The sequence below is a fragment of the Nannobrachium achirus genome (genome assembly GCF_963921795.1).
Source record: "Nannobrachium achirus genome assembly, chromosome: 13".
In the NCBI taxonomy this organism is placed as follows: domain Eukaryota; kingdom Metazoa; phylum Chordata; class Actinopteri; order Myctophiformes; family Myctophidae; genus Nannobrachium; species Nannobrachium achirus.
In genome coordinates, this window is record NC_137833.1 from 35687707 (window position 1) to 35711311 (window position 23605).

Genomic DNA, 23605 nt, shown 5'->3' on the forward strand with positions numbered 1-23605 from the left:
TCCAAGTGCTTGTCAGGGTGGGGGTCCCCAGTTCAAATATGTTTATTATGGGGGTCATGGCCTAAAAAGGTTTGAGAACCCCTGGTATAGAGCATTAACAAATTCATCCACCAGGGCCATTGACAACTCATTCTTATGACTTCCTATCTAGCCAAGCTTTATAAACTATATATTTTTTAAAGAGAAAACAATAAAATAATATAAGCGAATATTCGACTTGATGAACAACGTCGAATAGTGACTTTGATATTCGAATATTTGGTGAATGCCCTAACACACACACACACACACACACACACACACACGCACACGCGCGTACGTGAATGGGGGGAAAGGCCGTATAAAGACCTTGGGAGCCGGGGGATGGGTTGAGAGACCTTGACTAGTTTGTACAGGAACCTTCATCTCTGTAGATCAAAGAGGAATTGTACTGACACGTACAAAAACAAACAACACTATTTCAAAAGAAAAAAGAGCTCTTATTACAACGCATCTTTTCTGGGTTACTATAAACATGAAAAAATAAATTTGTCAAAGTTTATTGGCAGGGAGGGGGTCCATGGTTTGTTCAAATGGGTTCAGACATTTTTCAGAATACATATCTGGACATATTTCATACATAACTAGAGTGACTCCTATGGGCCTCAACTAACAGCCATTATTGGTGCCACTACTAGGCCTGGGGGCACTAAGGGGATCCTCTGCCCGAGATGTAACAATAGGCATTCCATTACAAAAAACAGGTTCCACTAGAGCAGTGATATACAGCTAGCTCCTGTTGTCGTGTCTTCTCTCTCTGATTCCATAGATTCCTCCAAGCAGGCTCTGTAACTTTACAATGACTTGTGGTAGGATCGCTACACCACCTTGATGAATAGCTATTCTGGGATGGCCCGTCTCATTTGACTGGCGTGACGGTATCAAAATGCCAAATGGCATTTTCTTTATTTTCTTGCTCTGTGATACTTCAAAGAGAGCCCTCTAGAATTGTACATAAAGGGTCTGTATCTTGTCTGCATGATTCAGTACTGACGTTATACTGTATCATCTTTAAAGCAGAGCCATAGAATTTAGAGATTGCATTCCACGGGTGACCATTAGTGCCACAACCCTACTCCACCACTGTTGCTGAGTAACGTGATTCTATGGCAGCTGAATGCTTGATCAGGCATCTTGCCATGGTAATATTATGGTGACTGCCGGTGTTGCATAATCTCAGCCAACACTTTGTAATCCAAAAGAGGGGTTGGCAACATGGCACCCAAATTAAAGCCTTGGCAGGCTTGAGTCTTCTCTAAAACAGGGGTCTTCAACATGTTCAGGCCAAGGACCCCTTTGCTGAGAGAGAGATGAAGCAGGGACCCCCACTATAGTGTATATTGTATACAATTCACCCTTTGTCAGCCTTCTGATTGGTCCTTGACTGACCAACCAGCAGGATCTTTCTGCCTTGTCCCACCCTGGTTTTGCCTTTTTTACATGCCCATGCAGTCACTATACTGCACCCAAGAGGCTTTTACTGAAACCGAGTTTAAAATGAGAATTGAATACAGAAAATAACAATAAGAAGCAACTGAATTTCAATGGTAGTGGATGGAGAGAAAGGACTTTTGTCCCACCAAGGCACAGCAACCAATGGGTGCGAAGAGGGGCGTGACAACGGGCGGGACTTGACAAAGGGTGAATTGTGTAAATCAGTGTATGTTGGTTGGATTAACGTGTATTTTCAGATATTTAACCACTTGAACCATCAATACTTCCGTCTAATCTTCTTTTCTCTCTGCACCAAACCTCTTTGCCAGAAATAGCCGATCTACAAGCTCAGCTATCTACAAGCTTGTAGATCTGCTATTTTTAGCTAATGTTCCACTCAGAATAGGCATGCTAGGGTTCAATTGGTTAATGTAAAAAACATGATCATATCACACAAAGATTTGTCTGCCCCCTGCAGTAACTCTGAGGACCCCCTAGGGGTCCCGGACCCCCTGTTGAAGACCCCTGCTCTAAAAGGTCCAATCCACAAGTCAAAATCAAAGCCATTCTTCTGCTGTAGTCTTGCATTGTGTATGTCTATTGAAACAGCTCTGTTTGCAAATGATGTTATGGAGTTATGCGGCTCAGTAGTAGCATGAGCCATGGCCAGTTATTGTTTGCTCTGAAGTGGTACAAAAACGGTCCTTCTGCTGTAAAATGACTGTGAGACAGACATACAGAGCATAAGACAAACGAAAGCTCTTTTTTGTGCTGTGTAAGTGTTCATAGGTGTCGTTACCGTGAGTGGCGCAGCGCTATAGCACCCGGGCGTAATGAGGAACACCCTGCCAGATTTACATTACAATTACAGTTACAATAGACTAGTTTTGCGACGGGTGGGGGGCTCGATTTGCGTACAGCCATTAAACGAAACGGGTATTTCTTACATTGATGCTCCTACATATTATCATGCAAGCACCAGTTAAAGTTACTTTCCATCCCTCATATACTGTATGCACAGTGCACATCCCATAACCCACACACTGCACATCATTTTGGAGCTCATATCTTTGAACGGGTAAGGGCTAGTTAACTTAAATTTGCCTATAGTATCCTTAACGATTGCACGGTTACTAGTTACTATTAGCTAGAGAAGGCTTGAGTGTGGTCCCAAACTGTCTTGTTGACTGGTGAAAAGTGAAATGACAGTGATAAGGAATAGGAGATGGTTATGGCTCCAGGGCGGCCTCCACCTAGTCAGACCTCACTCTTCCTCATACTTCTGGACAAGAGCTTCAGGCTGATCCCCAGTGTTTGGGGGTGGAACCATCAGGAGATCAGAGGCAGACAGTGACCTCAAAGTAGGTCCTAGCCATCCCCCATTCTAAGATTGAAACATACTCCACACAAGTATGCAACCACAAATGACAATGCCTTGACTAGCTGGCACAAATGTGCGTCCCAGGTGAGCATAGTAAATGGGTGTGTGGGGTAATGTGTTAACTATGTGGGTAATATACCCACATAGTTAAATATAAAATATTAGCCTGCTATATTATGAAAGATAGGGAACACAAATCCAAGAAACCAGCTTCATTCTCTTGTTGCCTGATATAGAAACCCTCGCTGCAACACGTCATGCTTGCGTCGGCAGGGCCTGAAATCTATTTTTCAAAATGGGGGGAAATTTCCCCCTTAAACGCTTCAAACAGGGGGCTTTTTTTATACACTTAGGGGGATGCTACGTGTGAACTTAAATAAAAGGTCTTCATTGTCTGTCTCAGATTGCATTTTGTCGCTTTTCTTTTTTCTCTGTATGGTGATTCTCTGAAGTGAACTCTGCTGTAGCTGGCTCTCTCTCTCCATCTACTCCCAGTGTCTTCCTGCCTGGTGGCTCTCTCTTTTTATCAATGCTCTGTTCTCTTCTTGTCCACTTCATGACTCTGCACTGCAAAACTGAAATATTAGTGCAGTGTGTTTGTTTGCGTGCGTGCGTGCGTGCGTGCGTGAGAGATCGAGTGAGTAACTAAATACTGTAACCAGACTGACAAACACTTTGGGGAAGGTGGGAGAGATAAATAGACGGAAGAGAGATGGAGAAAGCAAGTCCCTGTTTTGCTTTCTTGGAATGCTTGCATGTAATGTTTGTCGGAAATTGTCGCCATTCTCTTGAGACAGAGTCATGATAGCTTACGCTTCTGAGGAAGAGGGACCCTTTTCTTTTACGATGGATAGCCAGATTGGCTGAGCACAAACACATGGACACACAAGGATGGGAGCAAAAACAATCTCTGACCAGCCTGAGATTGTTTTTATTTTATTTTTAAGTTGAAAGAAAGTGGCTAAAAAACTAAATTGTAAAATGTATGCTTTGTGTGGATACAAATACAAGTTAGGCAGTGGTGTGATATGGATTTTAGAAGTGGTACCCCTCTAAATTCATGGCCTGCCGCTCTGTGCTTGTAATTATACAAGCATTATACAAGCAGCCAGGTAGGGGAAGGAATTGTGGACCGCGCAGCGGTGTCGGCACACATCTTGACGAGGTGCGCGAGGCGCACGTGCGTTCAGCAAAATAAGTGTGGGCTCGCTGAGCCCACCCGAGTCCACGGCATCTCACCCCTGAAGTTAGGCAAACACGGTTTATAAAAATCAAACATTCACTCACTCTACCACACAGATTGAATTGAGTCTGGTTTCAGAATAGCAGGGGATGGGTGAGCAGTGAGTTTTGCTTGTCAGGAGGAAGTCAATGCCAATGCCTAAGCTGTAATCCTGGGCTCTGCTCTCCCTCTGCCACACCTGGGGAGGGCCCCGAACTGAACTCATGCTTCCTTCAGTGCATGAGGAGTGAGCAAGCAGCTTCTTTTCACCTGACAGGGGGGAGATTCCCCTGTTGGACGTAGCGCGTGGAAGGAACACGTTATTCCAACCAGTTCCTTTCGCCTCCATCAGGCGCCCCGGCTGGCCAGGGGGAGGCATTATAGAGACTAGGATTACTGCATGTTTTTGTGAGGGTATCTGCCCTAGGAGACACAAGGAGAACCCAGGACCTTCTAGCTGTGAGGCGACAGCACAACCGACTGCGGCACCGTGCCCCCAGGAGGAAGTCTGTTATGCTCTGCTGTGAACAAGCTCTCAGCTCAATCAGTGAATGATGATTTTGCCATTATGCCTTAATCTTAATGGCAGAGATTGAGAAACTCCATCCTTCAGTAACGTGTGATATTTCTGTTACAATCTATGACAGTTATGCAACATATTTGCAACATATTTTCATGCTTTTCTTGAGATAGCAGAGACTTATTTGTAAGTGCACCAAGTGGGATTCCTGGACTAAGCAGAGACAAGTTTGTTAAAAAGAAAATCTCTTTCAAGTCCATCGTCTTTGGTTGAAATGAGTGTGCCCCTGGGGTAAGGCTGGTCTGGGTGGTGGGAACAGGATCGGGGCAAACGGCCAGAAACACCCATCCATCAAGGACATCTCTCTCTGGGCCACTCACCCTTTGTTCTCAGCCCCATCCAGTTCACCGCTGTGTTTAAGCGCAACTTTATCTGTAACTAGGCTAATTAAAGTGTTGTAACAAATATTAGCAGTGAATGTCTTGTACCTCCCGGTGTGCTACTCTCACTGAAGGTGGATACCAAGGAGGCGATTGGTGGACTCGGGAGGCTGCCCTTCTCAGATGTTGGCCATTTTCCTTTTCGCTCCTCTCGGCCAACAATAGGTGCAGTCAGGGAGAGGTCATAAAAAACACAGTGAAAGCATCTACACTCCTCCTCTCTCCCCTCTGCCCATTCTCCCCATTCTCTCGCCAGAGAAAGACAGGCAGTAACTGTCTGTGTGTCACTAGGGTGACTGAGGCGTAGCCAGAGAAAAGTCTCCCCGTCCCCCCCCCATGATATTTATGCCTGTCCATAGCAAGTCGGGGTGGGAGGGTGGGGGGCGCAGAAAGAGACAGAGGAAGAGGAACAGAAAGGGAAGGAGGGTCAATGAAACAGAGAGATGCGGTCTAACAATAGCTTTGTACTGATATACAGGGGAGAATGCTGCTACGCACGCTTCATGTCGGTTTCAACATAACTGCCAGGCATTCTAGAGCGAGGGTACACATAGCTGGCATTCCTTCTATCGTTTGATCCATCATAACCTGAAACTACATTTAATGTGGGCCACTCGTGCTGGCACGGGGACAAGTTTCAGTGTGGCTTGCTTGTCCTTATCTGGAACCGTGTCAACACACTCTTGCCACGCCTTCCCAAAGGCCAAAGATGGAATGAATTATTGGGAGCGGGAAATGGGGAGTAAGGATGAATGGATGGAGTGAATGAAGAAATGAGGAAAGGGAACGGAGAAGGGAAAAGTGAGTTAAGTAAGGAGAGGTGTGTCAGCAGAAACCACGTATGGAAAGAGAGTCGACATGAAGAAAGAAAAGGAAGAAAGAAAGATCCTTCTGAGGAGTAGCCCAGGGGGACAATGGAGGGAAGGTGAGGAAGGAGTGAAATAATGAAGGAAGCAGGGAATCCCCCTTGGTTTGTGGCAATAAAAGAGTAGCGCGGCCCTCCAGCAGATTAAATATGAACGGGACAAAACAAAACGAGGGCTTTGAGACCCTCCGAGTCCTGGCCATTCTTCTGGTCACAGTAGCCTAGCAACCGCTGCTTGACCAGTCCATTGTGCAAACGTATGTTAAGCTTTTATCCCTCATTAGCAACATTCCTCCCCGTGGGCCAGGATTTTACAGATTAGGGGGAAGCACAAAAGAGATTGGACAAATCTTTGCTGACTTCCAACATATTACTTTACTAGCTAATCATTGATCAAATAGCTGTATGTTTGTCTGTGCAGAGCGTGTGTACACGGCAAAATTGATAAATGGTAGGCCAAATGGCTGAGTGAAGGTTGGAGGATGTTCGGTGTCTGTCCGAGCCATGAGTGTTAGTGTTGAAGTGTCCTGATTTGCCCTTAGAAGCTAGGTAAAGGTACTGTAACCGAGTGGGGTGATGTTATTATGTAATTATAAACACTGGAAGAAAGTTTAGAGGAATAATACTTCTATAAAGTATTCAATCAATCAATCAACAACTTCTAAACTGCAAGGGGTTTGCAGGGAAAACAAACCTGTGTGTTTGTGTTTGATTGAGAAAGGGGGAGTCTGTGAACACTTTGCTTTAGCCCAAAGTAAACACTTGTGGCTTCTTTCAGTCATTCATTGTTTAGATAAGGCCCTATAGTGACTACAGATGTTCAGACTGATGGATGGCCATGAGAATCATCTATCAACTGTTTATGGCTCTGATGCGATCGACTACTGATTAACCTTGAAATTTGTTGCAGAGTATCATGCTTGTTTAGGATCAATTTTTGGCTAGCAGTTCACATTTGAGCTCCCAATGTAATCACAAAAGAAAGCAAATGTCATGAGTGAACACCACAAATGTTTCCATCTTAACATCACAGTCGGCAGGCAAAGTTTTCTAATTGATGCAGGCTATGTTAAGGGCTGCAGACAGGAAGTTAATTCTACTTCTGAGAAGACACTATCATCTTACATCCTCCCATAAGTTCCCTCTTTCTCAAGTCTCCTATCAAAGTCTGTGACATCTGGTCACAATGAAGTGACAGGATAAACACAGTGACTGTGTGTCTTAGCAGAACTCCATGTGTACATGGACGGCATTTGTTTAGCAGACAACTGATTTGCTCAAACAGCCTTAAGCCTTTGTATTGCTTGCTGAAAATAAATCAACCAGTTGAAAATTCAATGAGCAACTAATCAAGTCTTTGATGAGTCTTATAATGAATGAATGAAGTATAAATTAGGGTTAAATACTATCTCCATCTGGACAATAATAAGTGGTCAAAATGGCAAATGGTATGTATAGACCACCTTTATCCAAATCCCACATTCCCACACTGGCGGCAGAGAAAACCATGCAAGAATCAAACAACCTGCTTATCGGGGGCAGTAAGAGGTTTGGTGTCTTGCTCAAGGTCACTACTACACTAAATCCAACCGGTAACTTTTAGGTTCCCCAAGCAGCCGCTTTACCTCCTGAGCCATAGACAGTAACTAAAATTAACACCATCCCGTTTGCCTATTTTTGTCAAATTTCGTCGGGGCAGGATACAGCTATGTTGAATAGTTGACAGTGTGTTGTTCTTTTTTCACTTAAAAATAGGACCGATACAGTTTAGAGAAGTAATGTACAATTGCGACCGCTTGTGGGTAGCTGATCGCTAGCTGATCGGGAACCATGAGAGCCACACCTGTAGCATATTTGGATATAAACTGAAATAATCTCTGCTTTGTACATTTTCTTTAACATAACTTCTGCGAAGAGCTGTAGCATTTACCATAAAGATAAATTTACCCTGATGATTTAAACCCCAGCTCCAGTTCGGCAATACCGTTTATTGTATAAAGACTTGTAATATTAAGCCAAAGGTAACTTTGCCAGATATGTCTATACAAATTTTCTTGTCCAACAAGAATTCCATTTCATTTTGACATTTTAATTGGTTATTTGACAATAAGCTTGCCGCACCACGCATCGCCGCGACGTGAATGTTTTATTTTTGGGTGGGCACAAAAACGAAATGGGTGGGCCTAGGCCTAGTTAGGCCCACCCATGGCTGTGTATGTTTATGTACAAATATTTTTGAAGCTGTAATGTTATAGCTTATAGTTATAGGCTAAGTGATAAGCCCTGTTTGAGAGCTATTCTGGGGACTCCCATTAAAATGTCTCAATCTGATAATCAGTGCAAGACTGAAGTATGTGTATCTGTAATGCACACGGTCTCTCGCTTGATGTACAGTATAGTTTTGAGTTGGTATCGTGCACCAAAAATAGACGATTTACAAGCTCACAAGCTATTGCACTATGACGCCTTGTGAGCTTGTAGATCTACTACTAGGTACGAATGAAGACTTACTACTGCAGATAAACAGACAGCATAGCATCAGATCCACTTTCCAAGTGGCCCCAGGCTGATAAGATAGATCAGTGGCTACAGAGGAAGAGATACTGTGGTAAGACTCATGTTACACACACACACACACACACACACACACACACACACACACACACACACACACACACACACACACACACACACACACACACACACACACACACACACACACACACACACACACACAGTGTAGTGGTAGTCAGTAAGAGTAGGTACATGAGTCACACTCGGTTCTTCAACAAGGCAAGTTCATCCATAATTCAGACTAGTAAATGACTAAGCCTGCTAGTAGGCAGACCTGTCTTCACTGTCACAAACTAAAATATGTACCGGTAGGCTTGTTCTCCTGACCAAGTTGATTTAAAAAGTCCAAACTCAGATATCAAGGAATTGGGAAAAGACTAATGGAGCCCAGTGTTTGCATTAATCATACGAAGGCAGAATGATGACCACATCATTTTCCACACAAAATCATTCCACAATAGATTAATGCCACTCCATACAACCACTCCAGATAATCATCTCTAATCTGTCTGTAACTAGGCCTACACTCAACTCTTATCTATCCTTCCATTCCAGCCTATGACCTACTCTGTCCACTCTTGTCAGCATTTGGTTGGTCAAGGCACATGGCCTGATAATATGTGTGTGTGTGTGTGTGTGTGTGTGTGTGTGTGTGTGTGTGTGTGTGTGTGTGTGTGTGTGTGTGTGTGTGTGTGTTAAATCAGAGCCTTTGTTTGAACAACATGGGGGGGGGGTGAGAGGGGGGCTGGGAAAGAAGGTAGGGTGTGTGTGTGTGTGTGTGTGTGTGTGTGTGTGTGTGTGTGTGTCAAGAAGAGGGGGGCAGACGATGGGACTCAGCTGAGCAAACCCTGACCTTATTTCACATCCTCTCAAGGGTCTCCCCCTCCACTTCATACTTTACAGACCTTTCTCACACACCTCTAAAGCCCGGTCTTGCTTATGTCTTTCTTATACATCCCTGTTCCCTCTCCAAACTCGCAAGTTGTGGCAAGACTTCACTAGCTTTGTCAGTTTGGGACTTAAGAAAACTATGAACTCAGCATGTGAGCCAAGGACTTGGTTGTATGCTGTGCACTGTGAATTGTGAGCAAGCATGGGTCCTGCAACTTTGACATCTGTCTGTGGTACCGTTGTGCAAATCCTGCCTGTATATCTATGAAAGAAAGCCTATGTTTCCTGAGTGAAGCAAGGGTGAGGAACAGGTCTTCTTGGAGTGTTGTCTTCCTTTGGCTTCACGAGTACGTATGAGGGCAGTATGAGTTACGAGAACCAAGGACAGGTGTTCGATGAATCTATCATGGTTAAAATGGAGTTACAATGGGTTTGTATGGGAAGGGGGTGTGTCTGATAAAATGAATATCTAATGTCTAAAACTCTAAATACTAAATTAAGAAACTTAAAACTTTCCGGGTCGGAGACGGAGTGTTCACAAAAGTCTAGAGTAGACAATAAAATTAAAACATTTTAAAGTGAAAAATTGGTAATTTTGTGGGGAAAAAAAGAAAACGTTCATTACCTGTCTGCAATTGTTTTAAATGATTGCAGTCAACATGCAAGCAACTGTTTTAACTGGTTGTCGTAACTACTGTCTTTCTTTCTTTGTTATTTATATGTGAAATCTCTGCATCATTGTAAATGATGGTCTCCCTAAATGATCTCTTAAGAGAATCCACGACAGCAAAATCCTAAACTACCTTTACTAATCGTTGATTAGTAAAGGTGGCTAATCAACGAAAAAAATGATTTGAAATACGATACCAATTGGCAATATTGAAGCAAAGAAAGAAATCTACCGAAGTCAAGTTTAAAAACTTTTTGTGAGGAATTTATATAAAGAGCATCCCAATGATGATGTCTGTTGAACACAACACAACATTAACAGGTTTCTCTTAGTTGAAATGTTGTATGAAGAGATGGAGTAACCATGCATCTGTCTGGGTGAGATTAAATCACTACTTCTGTAAATACTGTAAATACCTCCCCCCAACACCACTAGCCAAGGAGCAACAGGTGGATGATATATTGCTTTGCTCTCTTTGCACTTTGCTGCTTGTACTGTATACAGTACTCATACAGGTAGGTAGACCTAGAATGTCTGTGATCACATATACGTTGTCCATATTATATAGAATATTAGACATATGTCATATGTCATATGTCACATATGCTACCTACCTGTATGAGTGACAGATACATTTTATTTGTAGAAATCTACTGCACATAATAATAATAATAATATTCTATTGTGATGTCTCATTCAGTAACTCTCACACACAGGACACCTTACTGTTGCTAGACTTCAGGTCGCGGTGAATAATCGGCACCACAGCCTCTTCGTGTAGGTAGTGCATCCCTCTGGCGATCTGAACGGCCCAGTTGACCAGGATGTGTGGCGGGATCCTCCTACCGGTCAGCGCCCGGTTTAGGGTGCCGCCGCGGGCGTACTCCATGACCAGGCACAGGTTGGGCTCCTCCAAACACACTCCTTCCAACTTGATAATGTTGGGGTGTTGCAGCATTGAGAAAAGTTTCGCCTCTTGTTTAACACTGTCAGCGGTGGCCGTTATGTCCTCGTCCGGGTCTTGTCGTGCCGCTTTCACGGCCACCTCCTGCTCTTTCCACGTCCCCCGGTACACTTTACCAAATCCACCGACGCCAATTATCTCCTCCAGAACGAGCTCTTTGAAGACGATTTGGACCGGCGAACTCGGGACGCGCTCCCGGTCCCCCGCCGAGCCCCCCGCGGCGGGGAGCCGATAGATGGCGGGTTGGTATGTCACGTAGTTGGAGGGGAAAATCCCGACCCGGTGGTTTATCTTGCCGGTCCACCAGCCCTCGTCCCCGGATATGGCGGCGTCCTTGGACAGGACCTCCACCACGTCTCCCCGCCGCAGGCTCAGCTCGTCCTCCCCGCTGGCCTCGTAGTCGTAGGCGGCGGTCCAGAGGGAGCGAGTGGAGCACTGCAGCGGGGCGGAGTGCGCCCATGCCCGGGCTATGGGGGAGTCTGTCCAGGCAAGTTCCCCCGTCCCCCCTGCCCCACCGCCGCCTGGGGGCCGCCCTTCACCGTTTGGGAAAGCGGCCTGAGAGACATCCATTTCTCGGTGGCTGTAGTCGCACCATAGGGTGCTCAGCTCCAGAGTCCAGTGACTAAATGAGTGGTGGGGGGAAAAAGTACTCAAGGTAGTTTTTCTTTTCTTTTTTTTTTACTCGAGTAAAAGTATCAATACTGCAATGTAGAAATACTCTGCTGTTGCAAGTGAAAGTCCGGAATTCAAAATGTGCTTGAGTAAAAGCACAAAAATGTCGGCATGAAATGTACTTAAAAGTAGAAGGATGTCCTGTCTAAATTGTGGTAAAGTCTTTTGAAAATAGCAGATCTACAAGCTCACAACGCGTCGCATCGCGACGCGTTGAGAGCTTGTAGATCGGCTATTTTCAAATAGCCAAGTTTAAATAGGGTTCAAGTGGTAAATGTATGTTTTGTAATAATAACCAACATTTACAAAGTAATAACTAAGTAACTAAAGTTTTCAAATAAATGTAGTGGAGTAAAAGTACACTATTTGGACCCGAGATCGATGTAGTGGAGACTGGAGTAGAAGTAAAAGTACTCAAGTAAAGTACAAATACCTCAACATTGTAAAAAGTTGAGTTAAAACTCAAAATGGTAAAAAAAAAAAAAAATCACATCTGCGGCGCTCTATAGGGCACTACCAGCCAGGGTGGGTGCGAATCCCCGTCTGCGTGGCCCATAAAGGCCGAGGTCAAACCGTGGTCCAAAGTCCCGAGAGGCAGAGTGTGCAGAGTGTGAAACTGTGGATCCACGTCGCCACTGTGGGGGGGAAAAAAACACAGTGTTTGTGGGTCAACCACTATAGCTGCTGGCCAAAGTTAGCCAATACATGTAAGCCAATGTCATTGGCATCGTGCGCGCCAGCGACTGGAGAAACGTCAGTGGAAACAATAATTAAAACAAAAATAGTACTGTATTATGTAGATATAAAATCATATGAGAAGTGGATAGTTTAAATGCGGCGAAAGCTAACGTCTGAAGCTAGCGTTAGCTCTCCACCGACGGACGGACGACGGACAGACGGGGCTGCAGAGTTTTCGCAGGTGCCGCAAGGAGAGAGCGAGAGAGAGGTGCACCTGCACCGTCCATTCAGACCGAATGAAGCGGGGCTCCAGTCGGCGAAAACTCTTCCGAAACCACGCCGACCGAACGCAATAAACGGCCGTCTCTCTGGGAGTGTATTTCCACAGCTTGCTCGGTGGACATTCCTCTCCGTTTTCACCGCATTCCGTACTTTGCGGCGAGCTCGTTGGTGGTGGTGGTGGTGGTAGTGGTGGAGCTAGCCTAGCTTCGGTCAGTCTGGTATGGCACTGGGAAAAAAGTTGGTCCACCAACTTCTTCCATTGGTGTGTGTATTCACGAGCGTACTGCCTCTCTCCTGGGTGACGACGGTCGAGTGGTGTTTATAAACCCGTTCAACATCTTGGGCTGAAAAAAAAGGCAAGAAACAAAAATAGCTACATCTAAAATGAGCAATGCCCAAGATGATTCCGTCAACTTTTTTAATCACCAAACAACCCCCTCTCCTCTCTCTCACTCACTCACAACGTCATCGTCACCACACACACACACACACACAGACTTGTCGTCGGACCCAGAGAAGCGGAGCCTGGGAACCAAGCCTGGTCCTGTGACATTGGGTGTTTTCTTGCCTTGAATTGGCATGTAGGCTACCTTTAAGGCACATTTTTTAATTTGAATGTTAAAGTTAACAATTTAATTGTTATTATACACATAAATGAATTTCACCCACTGTTTTACCACCTGTAAACACGTGATGTGACAATAAAGATTATTTTTTTCCCTTCTTCTTAGTAGTAGTAGTAGTAGTAGTAGTAGTAGACTACTACTACTACTACTACTACAACTGCTACTAGTAGTTGTTGTGTATTATTATTAGTATTAGTCTATAATTATTATTACACTATTGTATTTGGACAGAGATTTTTTTTTTACCAGCAAAGTCAACCTAAACCTTTGCACAAACGCTAAAAGTGAAGCTTTTGGTAAAGCTTCACACACTCCTCAGTGCAACCACGCTTGCAATTTCCCAGAATTGCACATTTCCAGTTATTATTGTGGGCTTGTCTGAAAGACGAGACCAGTATGTTATACCAAAACTTTATAGGTCAAGTTTATTCGCCTAAAAAAAAAAAAGCATTGTTCTTGGTGACATCACCACCAACAAGTTGTGCGACCGGATGTAAATAACAACACCCACATGAAATATTTGGGCTCGCTGAAGAGACCAGTGTTCTCTCAAATCTTTATAGACCAAGTTTATTTTCCAATCTCCACTACGCCGCTTCTCCCAGGCCAGTATGTTCTCCCGTATCTTTATACTCAGGTTATTCCCCTAAAAAAAATGGCCGACAGTACAAAGACAGGGCCTTTAGCCAATGAGGGAGCAGCGAGCCCACACTGTTTTGTAGGAACAGTATTTCTAGTTGTTATTATTATATTATTATTAATGACCTACTACTAAGCGGGTAATATTACAGCAGTATTGATTGATTTTGAAAACACTAAAACAATCAAAAAACACTGGAAAGTATATTAAAGAGGATTTTAGACCCCCTGCTTTCCATTGGGGTCCTTTGTACACAATTCATCGAAGAATAAAACACATTTCAATTACGATCTCCTAGATCAATGTACTCTGAGGCTTTACTGCACTTGATAAACTATGCTGACTGAGCAATAAAATGGTCATCATGCAATTTACTTGAATTACATTTATGTTTCAAGGAAAAACTGTTACCCTATCTGATCCTGAGACGCTGTTGGGTTGGTCTGTCTATGGTGGCTGCTGATTGGTGGCTTCTGCCCCATGTGAAAGATCCTCTGAGGAAGGAGGAGCCTCCTATGGAATGCGGTGAGGAGACCGCGCTTCAAGGAATATTATAATATAATTGTAGATTCATTATTAGGCTATTACAAAACATAGCCTGCATTAACCACTTCAGCCCTATATTCAGACATTTGAAAATAGCAGATCACAATACTCTGTGATGTGTAGATGTTGTAGATCTGTTATTTTCCAAATAATTGTATACATTTGAAAACTTTAAGTAGGCCTAGCCTAGATGAGTAAGATGACAATGCTTTGGTAGGCCTCCAATTTTTGAATTCCAGACTTGTAACAAATTGCCGTATTGATACTTTTTACTTGAATAAAACCTTTTACTTTTTCCACAAAAAAGAAAAAAAAGGAAAACCCAGCCTTCTTTTATTTTATTTTATTATTATTTTTTTGCTTACAACTGTTTTTTCTTCTTCCTGATGATATCTACTGCATAGTCATAGTGTGTTCTATCATGGAGGCATTTTAAGGCCGAAAGGATCTCAATGTAAATGAGCCTTTGGCTTTGCTGAGTTTCATTTTAGACCTTGTACAAGTGAACTGTATATGAAACTGTACCTTTCCCTATGCAAACTTCTAATAAATACTTCAATCAATCAATCAATCAATCAATCAATCAAACCACTGATAATAACATGCCCCCCCCCCCCCCCCCACCAAGCCCCCCCCCCCCCCCCCCCCACACACACACACACACACACACACACACACGCAAATTGCAGGCTGCAATGTACGTACCGACCGTAGGGCGTAGGCCTAATGCCTAATATCTATGCATAATTTTTCACAATCACCAGGTAGAAAAGGGACCAGGACTGAGCTGGGGAGGGGGGAGTGTTAAAGGGGGGCGGAGCTGCGCATCTGTAGAGATAGCGAGGGAGAGGGAGAGAGAGAGACAGAGAGAGAGAAACACACACACATACACAGGACAAGATGAGGACCACGGCAGCAATGGACGATTTGACATTGGTATGGAAATCAGACGGCAGGACAACACCTAGAGCGGCGGAAAAATGATAGAGAAGGTTTAGTTCGCCCCAACATGATGGAGGCTCAGCAACCTATGCGCTAGGGAGGGACACCGTTCCATTGTAGCCTGCCTTGCAGCAGCATCCATCCACCCATCCATCCGTCACTGCAGCTGAGCTGACAGAAGAGATGGGTTCCCAGGTTGTGCAGACGCTGCGCCAGGGGGTCTGGGCATCACTGACAGGGGGCTGGTACCACGACCCGGACCAGAACAAATTCAATAACTCCTGCCACCTTTATCTGTGGATCTTTCTATTGATGCTGCCCCTGTCTCTCCATCTGGTGAGTATTTACGGAACGCTGTACTAGCCCTGAAACACGACGGTCTTATCTCACGACCGTTATGGATAGACCTCAACCAAGTGTTGAGCAGTTTAGCCAATTTGCCACGTACGTCTACACAAACGTTCAGATTTAAAATATAACATGCTTACTAGAGGCTAACGGATGTCCCAATATGTTACGCTTAAGCAGAATTAACTGTTTCTTACGTATTGTTTAATAAAAAGCATTTTAATCCGATCAGTTGCCATTTTCTAAAAAAAGTTTGTATGTATTCGAGTGCAGTACACCTCCAAACCGATGGAGTCGCGTGGTTGAAAAATGAGAGAAATTGTCCGACGATAGGATTAAAATGCTTTTTATTAAACAATACGGAATATACGGGCAATTTTGCTTGAGCGTAACATATTTCAACATCAATGATCTTTCAGTAAGTACTTTAGTTTTGAAATGTGCTCGTTTTTGTAGACGTACGTGGCAAATCGGCTAAACTGCTCAACATCAAGTTCAGGTCGATCCATGATAATTGTGAGATACGACCGTAATGTTTCAGAGCTAGGAACGCTACGTGCAAGGCCGCGAAGGGGGTGTGAGTAGCTTATACAGTACATGGCGTTTCATACCAATCATGTCATTGGCGATGGATAAAATAGCTACTGTCTCCGATAAGCGTCCGATGACAGGACCTATAATAAAACAGACAGTTTAATTAACCCGCGTCATTGTCTCGTAGACGGGTGGTACAGACAGACTACAATACGGGGCTGTAAAATGCATTGTCGCAGTATTTCCCCGCATGCAGTTATGGAACGCATGGCTGCTCTGTAGAGTCAGCCAAGGCGTGCTTCATAGGATGGTGGCACGGACAAAGATAAACACAGCATCATCATGTCAAGACCAAACTCATACATACGACTTTACACGCCAAAGCAATGAGGTCTAATCAAATCAGAATTGTCTAATTAGTGATGGGTATTGTGTGCCCTAATTAAATTATGTGATGTTGTTATGTTGCAACCTCACCTAGAATGAACAGGACATTAATTAAAATATTTTGTCAGTGTTTAAATAGTCAACAAACACCACTGGGACACATGAAATTGACCGCCTGTATCTTTCTGCGATTCATTGCATAAGTCAAATGAGTGTTTGCCTCACTATCCTAAAATTATAGTAGTAGGCTACTGTACAGTGCCACACTGACCTATTTCATTGAGATTAGATAGTTTTCTCACTTTTCTGTGACAGATTATGTATGACTCAATGACTTCCTATATGGTCTCTTTGTATCTAATAGAACAGACCCATATAGGGTATTTGCATTGCCGTTAATTATACACAATAATATGCAATGCAAGTCTCCTTTCTTAGAGTTAGACAACCGTTTAAGGTCAGTTGACCTTAAATGGTTCATTCACCTGCCCACTGTTTAAAGGTGAGATAAGATGAGAGCTGTTTCTTCTTTGCTCCAGTGCCACCACCTCTGATGGGCAGACAAGATAATAGGCTACATTAATAACAGAAAGGCACAATTCTGGGAAATTGCAAGTGTGGTTGCCGTGACGCCAGTCATGTAGAATCCACTGGGAAATGAATTCCATCTCACTATTTATAATTATATTGTGATGTTATCGTGAAGACATGACAACCGTGACAGCAGTGTGTGTGAAGCATGGCTAAACATTCTCAGACCAAGAACAACAGTGTGTTGCCTATAGCTGTTATTGTCTGTCTGTCCGTCTGTCCGTAAAAGTTAATGAGGCATCAGATGTCAGCATGACATGAGGCGTGACATCCTTTTTATGACCATATGGAGATCTCTGCTGTCATCAATATTAAGCCCATATATGGACATATTGTGTCAGTCAAAGTTGTCAAAGTTGATCCCATACCAAAGCGACAGCGCAGGACCAGCAGTCTGCCATCACCCAGGCGGATGCGTGCAAGCGCCGGGCGAGGTCGCTTCTCGCCCTTATAGGGTGTCTTACTAGCTGACCTGTTCTGACATCACAATTATTATTATAAATTATTATTTATAAAGCACATTTAAAAACAACCAATGCTGCACAGCATATAGCAAAAAAATATACAATATACAAACACAACAATGCTACTCAAAATACAACAACGCATGTTGTTTAAACAAAGAACAATGAAGGAGAGCATGGCGGTTTTTAAAAGCACAAGATAAGAGGGGCATTTACTCCACGGGACAATTTATTTAAAAGGAGAACAATGGGAACGCATGCCCGCTGGGAACGCATGCCCTTCCAGTTATGCAATGCCCGCTGTACCCATTGTCAGAGTACCTGTTGTACCCGTTGTTAAGAGTGCTTAGAATCAGCGTTATTTTCACATCACAGGTTTATAGTTGTGAAGAAGTGGTGCAGTAGGAACTCATTCTCATAGCACTAGGAGGCCAGTCAGTATGACATCAGCACAATGATGACATCAGAGGGAGCTCCATGAAACACACACACACACACACACACACACACACACACACACACACACACACACACACACACACACACACCATATCTGAGGATTCTGTGCCAAGGACCCCTACTAATATATCGTCGTTGTCGGGTGAAAACCTTGTATGTACAAAACAGTTGGTTTTGCATTTATGTTAAAATGATTTAATCTAGTGAAAACTTTGCGAAAGAACGTACATATTTGAAACTTGGAGATACAAGGTTTCCACCCGTCAACGACAATATGTATATAGGGAAAACACTTTCAAGATTTTTCAAAAATGCTAAAAAATGGCAGATGTACAAGCTGAGCTTATATATCTGCTATTTTTGAATAGCCAACACTAAAATCTAAAAGTCATCAGTACAATCTTGAAAATCAATTCAATTCACAGGCAACCAATGAAGAGAAGCTACGTTAGTCCCAAAATAGCACCCTCTTGTAGGATAGGTGAGAAGATGGGAGGGAAGAAAATACACATTCCGCTTTGAAGATGACAGCTCTTATCGTTCAATGCATCTCCCATGAAGCAATACAAAAACAAACAATAACAGAAGTGGTTACTTGTGTATGTGTCTGTTCAAATGTACTAGAGATACTGTTCCTAAGAAACAGTGTGGGCTGGCTCGTACTATATTCTGCAGCGTGCTAACTGTCATGTGAAGCTCAACCAATACTCCAGCTAACACCACTCCCAGACTTTCCGCACCTCATTGGCTAAGGGGCCTGCCTTTGTACTGTCTGCGACGAAAATCATGCGACGGAACTCACACGATGGAACTCACTCTATAAATAATTAAAAATAACATACTGGTCTCACCTTCCAGGCGAGCCCACAATAATATTCCATAGGCTTTAAGAGCAATCTTTAGAATACAAATACAGATAAATAGATAGATACCTTTATTATCCCAAGGGGGGTAGTTAGTTGTCCAGTAGTAGCACAGCAGTATACAGTTATTTACAAAGTTACAGAGACGTAAGAAAGATAGATAAGAGGGAAAAAAACAAAACAAAGACAAGAGCAGTACAGTACCAATAATGAGAAGGTGCATCAATAGAGGGGGCTAATAATATATAAGAATATATACATAAAGTGTCTTGCAAAAGAGACCATAGCAGTCAATGCTAGTTAGTGCAAACAAGTATCTCACTGTCAATGTTAAACAAAGCAAAAATACTCAGAAACTACCAACACTAACAACCTAATAGTGCAGTGTCAAAAATCAGTGCGAAAAAAAGAAGAAACTAGGAAGCGTGTCACCGCAAGGCGCACATGAGCACTCTTCCTGGAAGGTCCTTAGAGGTCAAAGTCAATACAGCAATTGTTCCTTAGAGGTCAAAGTCAATACAGCAATGGTTCCGTAAGTCTAAGTTAGGAAGGGAGACCTTTTCAAGCGTCCGTACAGCGTGGCTCTGCAAGAGGGAAGCCACACTGTCTATGAGAGTGTCTCTGTGTGTGTGTGTGTGTGTGTGTGTGTGTGTGCGTGTGCGTGTGTGTGTGCGTGTGTGTGTGTGTGTGCGTGTGTGTGCGTGTGCGTGTAGCCCATAAACCACTGGACCAATCAGTGTGTATATGCATGCTTCCAGTAGGCCACCCAAGTACATCCACTAATTTGTACATGTCTTAAATATTTAGCATTCATCATTTTATAATGGTATTGATAAAGTTAAAGGGGCCCTGACAGGGCTGAAACGAAATCTGGAGTCGTACGTCATTAATAAGGCACATATGACTGACGTCATAGATGACCTGATGATATCACAGGGTGGAAGTCTGATAGTTTCCATGTGGATACAGAGATCCACATCTCGATTCGATGTTTCATTCTCTCTCTCCCTCTCTCTCTCTCTCTCAGGCCCTGCCCCCCACCACCATGGCACTGAGCATCTACTGTACCTCTATCACTGTCTTCTTCATCCTAATTAAGCTGGCCAACTACCGGCTGCACCTGATGTTCGACCAGGGAGAGGCTGTGGTCCGTAGCAGCCTATCAGACCTGAGCAAGGCTCCCGAGAAGAAGAGCAATGCCTCTGACCCTTGCCTGTCCGCTGGCATCAGGTAAGAACCATGTGCAAGTTTGCAACCACATGTACTGCTCGTCCAAAGGGGAAAGCCCTTTGGCCGAAGGAGATGTTAGGCTTCTGATGGGCTACTCTGCTACACGTGCATACATGTGTCACCACCTATCCCCCTCTATCTCAGGGCCTAAAATGGATGGAGGTGGGACAATCTCAGTTCAAGTCAGTTTGATCCATGATGAGTGTTGGCGGCTATGGCTCAGGTGGCGGAGTTGGGGTCATTTGGGAATCAGAAAGGTTCCTGGTTTGATGCATCCCCCAATGCTTTGCACGGCAGAAGACTAGAGGAGTGCTCAAGAAACACAGCCTATTTACCATTTAAGGTGGCTTTGTGCCAGGATGAGAGTGAATTACCTAGTGTAGTCCTCAGGCTGAACATACGTTCATGGAAGAAGCCCTGGGCTGTTCCCAGAGGTGGTATAGTGGCACATGTGATCCCTGGTGCTGTCTCCCTCTCAGTGTTCCTGCTAATCCATCTTGGTTATCAGTGCACAGAAGCACAGTACTCTGCCTACTCCTCCTAGTTTGAGACCATAGGCCAGAGAACTGTATGCTCCCATGGGCCAGTATGGATCTGTGCGGGGCACTATGCAGAGAGATATGTGATTCAACACACTGGTATTTATGTTCCTGGTTCCATGAGCAGCTTTCTTGGCAGATCTTTCATGAAAATATGCCCATGCGAGATGGAGGGAAAAGGGGCAATCCCTGATTACGTGAATGTATTCATGATGTTTCTGCATTCAGACCCTACAGTATGTCTGCTTTTGGAATACTGCCACCAAGCTCTTGTCGAGAGTAACCTTGAGTTTTATCCCTGTCTGTGTGTTGTTACATTTTATTTCATCTTTTATATTTCCTCCCAATTTAGTTTTTGCCAATTCCCCAGATGTGTATTGCCACTGTCACTGCTAAACCCTGCTGTTTGATCTTGGGGAGGTTTTAGACAACCATGAGTCTCCTCCAATGCACATGGGGTCGCCAGCCGCCTCTTTTCACCTACCAGTGGGGAGTTTCGCCGGAAGAAACTGCTAAACAGGCCAACCTGTATGAGTCGCTAGTGCCGCAACAGAGAATGCCCTCCCCTGCCGTCTTCCCACACAAACATAACCAATTGTGTTGACTGGAGACCTGGCCATACCGGAGGAATCAAAGCCCAGTCTCCACAGTGGTGGGCAGGAACCTGGACCCTTTGTTCAACACCTCTGACAGACGTAGTTGATACAGACTCTATCTCCTGAAGGATGAAACAAAAATGTATTAAAACAGAAACACAGAAAGACCGCTTTTGGCCTGCACTGCTTTCTTCTTTGTGATGCCACAAGCAAAACGGAGAGCTTACAGATATATTTTCTATTTTATGCTCTTTGATTTGGTAGAAAGATTTCTGGCCTGGAATGTGATAAATGGTGTACATCGTTCATCATGCACAGACCCCTTTAGAATGCAATAAAATATTTTAAGTGCATCCCCTTTTCATGTCTTTTCATCTCTCTCTCTCTCTCTCTCTCTCTCTCTCTCTCTCTCTCTCTCTCTCTCTCTCTCTCTCTCGCTCTCTCTCTCTCTCTCTCTCTCACCTTACTTCCTATTGCATTCAACACAGGAAGAGCAGCACGGTCCCAGACAGCGTTGCCATGACGATGTTGGCTCGTAACCGGCCCAGTCCAGTGATCCAGGTTACCGTGAAACAGACGGAAACGGACCAGGGGCTGATCGGAGTGGTGAGTGGACAGCAAACCAAAATTGAATGAAAGACAGGTTAATCAGAATCATAAACACTTTTGTTTTCCATAAAGACGATGAGCTTGCACAGAAATGTAATCTGCATATGGTGCTGTGACAACAGAGCAAGAGACAATTGCACAACGAACACAAGCCAGCCACATACATGGACATTGTAGAACACGCACTCAAGACAGTAGATTGTACTTTTCATTGCAGACATTTGTTATTGACGTTGAGTGAAAGATGGTCTCTACTTCAGCTAACACAAACATGATAATGTTTGATAATATGTTTGCATATCTGTCTCTGATTTGTCTTCATTTAGGAATGTCCGAAAACAGATGAGTTGAAGACTACAGAAGGTAATGCTGTCCTCTCATGTGATTGATAAAAAAGGTGGCATGGTCCACACTTGAAAAGCAGAGAGCGGGATGTTCCTTTTTAAAAAATATTTATTTGAGATTTGTCAGAAATGTCAGCGCTAGCAACAGTGCCACAGTTTTAACTCCCAGTGAGCAAGGAATCAGGAATATGCAGTGTAGTGTTCAGGACATAAGCAATGCAACATACAGACACTCATACTATAAAACAAGCACAAACCTTACCAAATATACATTGCAAACAGCAAGCTCAGAGGCATGGTCATAAATCAAGTTCAATATAAAAGTGGCACTGTAAAATGACCTGTAATAAAAATGTGGAGTGATGTGGGCAAATCTCTCTGAGTATGACCCACAGTAGTTTGAATGTCTGTCCCATGGTAGTTTTGCTAGCTGTTTCTTCAAACTCATACTAGATTTGACCTGATTTCAATCAGCAGAGGAACTAATGCCTAGTGAGTGACTATAAAAAATATGGTTGGCATCCTGCATACTGTAAACCTTACATCTTGAATGTTGCTATTTTTCACTGTTGCAGACATATAGATCTATTTATTTATGTAAATATTTACAAAAATAAAATCCCCCAAGAACTTAGTGACAAGTCTATTCAGTGAAAACATTTAACTTGTTAATATGACTGACCTTCTGTGTAGCACATTGTTAGACATCTGTTATGGTGGCCCACTCTGTTCCGCTTCCCTAATGCACAGGAGAAATAATCTGACAATGTAGATTGAGCACTTCCCATTCTGCTAGCACATCACGGTTACAAATATACTCAGACAAGCACCCAGCTAACAGCCAAACAGCCAGAATGCCTGTCAGCCTGTTATCCAGCCAGCCAGCCAGCCAGCCAGCCAGCCAGCCAGCCAGCCAGAACAGCCAGACAGCCAGAACAGCCAGACCAGTCGAGTGCTTCCAGTAAATCTATGACCTCATGCACCGGTGATTTGTCAAAGCACGGCCAGCTAATGGAAGGAGCCGATGTCCTAGTCACTGTAGTGCAGTGCATCAGATGGATGCATAATGTATCAACATGCTCTTCCGTGTGGATTTTGGGGCCTGATGTGACACAGGAGTTGGTGATTCATCTTAATTTATTACACTGCAGGGGAGATCTTTGTGGTGAATATGCCTTTGTATCCATAGGCGTAGTTTGACATTTGCCCTAGGGGGGGCAGCTTGTGCAGCAACATGTCAACAACATGTCAACTT

The 23605-nt window shown here is 43.7% G+C and overlaps 2 protein-coding genes across 3 annotated transcripts in view; one reads left to right on the forward strand and one right to left on the reverse strand.

The window, feature by feature from the left end:
- map3k21 (mitogen-activated protein kinase kinase kinase 21) overlaps positions 1-13071 on the reverse strand; it is a 38381-nt gene extending 25310 nt beyond the window's left edge. For both annotated transcript variants that reach the window (XM_080739694.1, XM_080739693.1), the window contains exon 1: positions 10763-13071. In XM_080739694.1, coding sequence (XP_080595820.1) covers positions 10763-11570 — 808 coding nt within the window. In that variant the 5' untranslated portion in view covers positions 11571-13071. The remainder of the gene's footprint in view (positions 1-10762) is intronic.
- A 2498-nt stretch (positions 13072-15569) lies between these two features.
- The window catches only part of pcnx2 (pecanex 2), a gene marked incomplete at both ends in the record, with an annotated part of 53434 nt that continues 45398 nt past the window's right edge, over positions 15570-23605 (forward strand). The window contains 4 exons of the mRNA XM_080740693.1: positions 15570-15722; positions 20060-20262; positions 21886-22003; positions 22333-22369. Of these exons, the coding sequence (XP_080596819.1) occupies positions 15570-15722; positions 20060-20262; positions 21886-22003; positions 22333-22369 (511 nt within the window). The remainder of the gene's footprint in view (positions 15723-20059; positions 20263-21885; positions 22004-22332; positions 22370-23605) is intronic.